Genomic DNA, 2,656 nt, shown 5'->3' with positions numbered 1-2,656 from the left:
TTCGTTCCTTAACAGAATTAGCAGCATAAATAATAGTAAGAAAAATAGGAGGGACAGATCCCACAGAGAGTATACCATGGATGTGTTGGTAGGATGAAGAAATAGGGTTGAAGGTGAGAACCGATTCATCCCATTTAATCCAAATCCTGCCCAGAGCCGCATCCCCAAAATTGTTGCAGCTTCCTTCATTCTCAAAGAGACGATGAGTACGAAGAAACCATTGATCATCAAAGGAAGCAATAGATACTTTTGCTTCTAAAATGCATAACATCTTGAGATTCAAAGAACTAATCAGAGACTTGCAAAAACTGACTTTATCGGGGTTGTTATACCCCCTAACATTCCAACTAGCAAACTTGGGTAAGGACATTACGATTTTTGACCTTTGGCCTTCTTGGCCGATTTAGCTTTTGGAGGCTTTGGTGGCTTTGACTTTATGGGAGATTTTCCTCTATCAACCGAGGATCTAGTATTATGAATAGAAGATTCAGAGAGAATCTGATTCATGGATGTGAGGGAGGGGTCATCATCAGCATTAGAGGTGGATGTATTTTCTTTTCCGGAAAGTGCCTCAGAGGATTCAGGATTAATGTGATATTCAGTTTGCAAAGAAGCAAACTTGTTTAAGAGGGGGATTTTATGAGGTTGATTTAGGACTGGTGAGGAAGGAAGACTGGAAGAAGAGGTTTCTTCAGTAGGAGAGTTGAGGTTAGGAAGAAGGACTGTTTTAGCTGGAGAAGTGGTCGGGTTAGTTTTGAGAGGGTCTATAACCGGCTGGAGATTATTGGAGGCAGAGATTTGATTTTGCAATGGTTGTTCAGCCAACGACTGGTCCACAGGAATCGGAGTTGATAACAGAGCAAGAGAAGGATCGCTGATCAGGAGGGGGATAGTGGATTTTGAAGGTGGAACGTGAGCAGTAGTCTGAGAAGAGGATGGTCGATTGTGCGGCGGCCTCGAAGTACTCCGACCACGTCTTTTCGGAGGTTGTGGAGGAAGTATTGGCTTAGGATTTGGGTTTTTGGGACAAAGGGAAAAAGGGTGTATCAAAGACCCGCAACCTTCACATTTGTCAGGCTTCCAGTCATATAAAACTTTTAAAGTTAAATCTTCTCCTTCAATTTCAATCGGAATTTCATCCGGTAAAGGCGAATCTTTAGAGATTAGAATGCAAATCCGAGCAAACGTTAATCTAGAACGATTTGCAGTAAGCGCATCAACAGAAATAGCAATACCAATATAACTGGAGATTTTAGAAATACCAGTTGGCGTCCAGAGAGCCAGGGGGAAGTCTACTATTTTTATCCATACCGGAATCGGGGCATCCTCGTCGCATTTGGGCTTGAATTTTGGAGACCATCGCTGAAGGATGAACGGCTTTCCGAGAAGGAACCAAGGTCCTCCTGATAAAACCGATTCGAGATCTTCCTCTGTCGAGAATTTGAGTAAGAAGAAACCATCCGCAAGAGACAGAAGTTTCATGGATCCTTTTAGATGCCAGAGGTTCAGCATAGCTTTCAGCTGAGTGAATAACTTCCCACAATCAGAACCAAAGGTCTAAATAACCCAATGGCCGATTTCACTGAGTGTTATTCCAATGTCTACATTTTCTTTTGGTCCACGTATTGTTTTTTTTTTTATTACTACCTATAATAATGATTTATCTAATCATTTTTAGTGATATGACATCACCTGGACTGTTATTAGGCTCAATCTCTATTTTAATGTTTTTGTCTATTTTTTTATTTTAATGATTAAAATTAAAATAAAAAAACAGACAAAAACATTAAAATAGAGATTGAGCCTAATAACAGTCCAGGTGATGTCATATCACTAAAAATGATTAGATAAATCATTAGTATAGGTAGTAATAAAAAAAGAAACAATACGTGGACCAAAAGAAAATGTAGACATTGGAATAACACTCAGTGAAATCGGCCATCAATAAAATGATCAAACCCAACAATAATGTGTGAGCCAAAATCCACAGAATAAAATGAATTGGGCTATAGCACTGAACCAGAAGAAAATATCAGCAAACCGCGAAACCCACAGCCTAGGAAATGCACTAAACATTGCAACAACAAAAATGAAATGTTCACAGAAATAAAATTTAATGGGTAGGTGGAAAGCCAAGTCAGTGAATAACTTCCCACAATCAGAACCAAAGGTCTAAATAACCCAAAGGTACAGATAAGAGCATAAAGAATCCTTATCAGAATAATAAAAAGGCTCAGGTTTGATGTATCAGGATAATCATAACAATGCACCTGCTGCTCAAATCCAAATCACCGCCAATACAAATAATGAATAAAGACCATGGAGACAGAAAGAAAAAAGCCTAAATATCACAAATATGCAAAATGATCCAAATCCCTAGACAAATGAAATTAATCAAAACAAACAGAGTCACAGTAGTTAATCAAACCCAAAATTGATTATGGAAATAGAGAATCCTAAGCAAAGTAACAAAAGGATCATAAATAACCTTATAGATCCAATAATACCAGATATCAATCCAATAAAGATTGTCACTCGCATGAATTATAATTCTCAACCCAATAACACAACCACACAGCCTTCTAAGTAACAGAGGAAGAGAAGATGTGTAGCATAGGTGCAAAAAGTTAATATCTAGAAAGTAACATTCATAGCT

At 38.2% G+C, this 2,656-nt stretch overlaps 1 protein-coding gene across 1 annotated transcript; it reads right to left on the bottom strand.

Annotated features, from left to right (window-relative positions):
* Positions 1-369: 369 nt before the first annotated feature.
* LOC110115288 (rho GTPase-activating protein gacJ-like) lies at positions 370-1,482 on the bottom strand. The gene has a single exon (XM_020848479.1). The coding sequence runs from the start codon at positions 1,480-1,482 to the stop codon at positions 370-372; it is 1,113 nt and encodes a 370-aa protein (XP_020704138.1).
* Positions 1,483-2,656: the final 1,174 nt, after the last annotated feature.

The sequence above is a fragment of the Dendrobium catenatum genome, unplaced genomic scaffold (assembly GCF_001605985.2).
Source record: "Dendrobium catenatum unplaced genomic scaffold, ASM160598v2 fragScaff_scaffold_261, whole genome shotgun sequence".
NCBI lineage: Eukaryota > Viridiplantae > Streptophyta > Magnoliopsida > Asparagales > Orchidaceae > Dendrobium > Dendrobium catenatum.
This window is presented reverse-complemented; position numbering and strand designations above follow the sequence as displayed.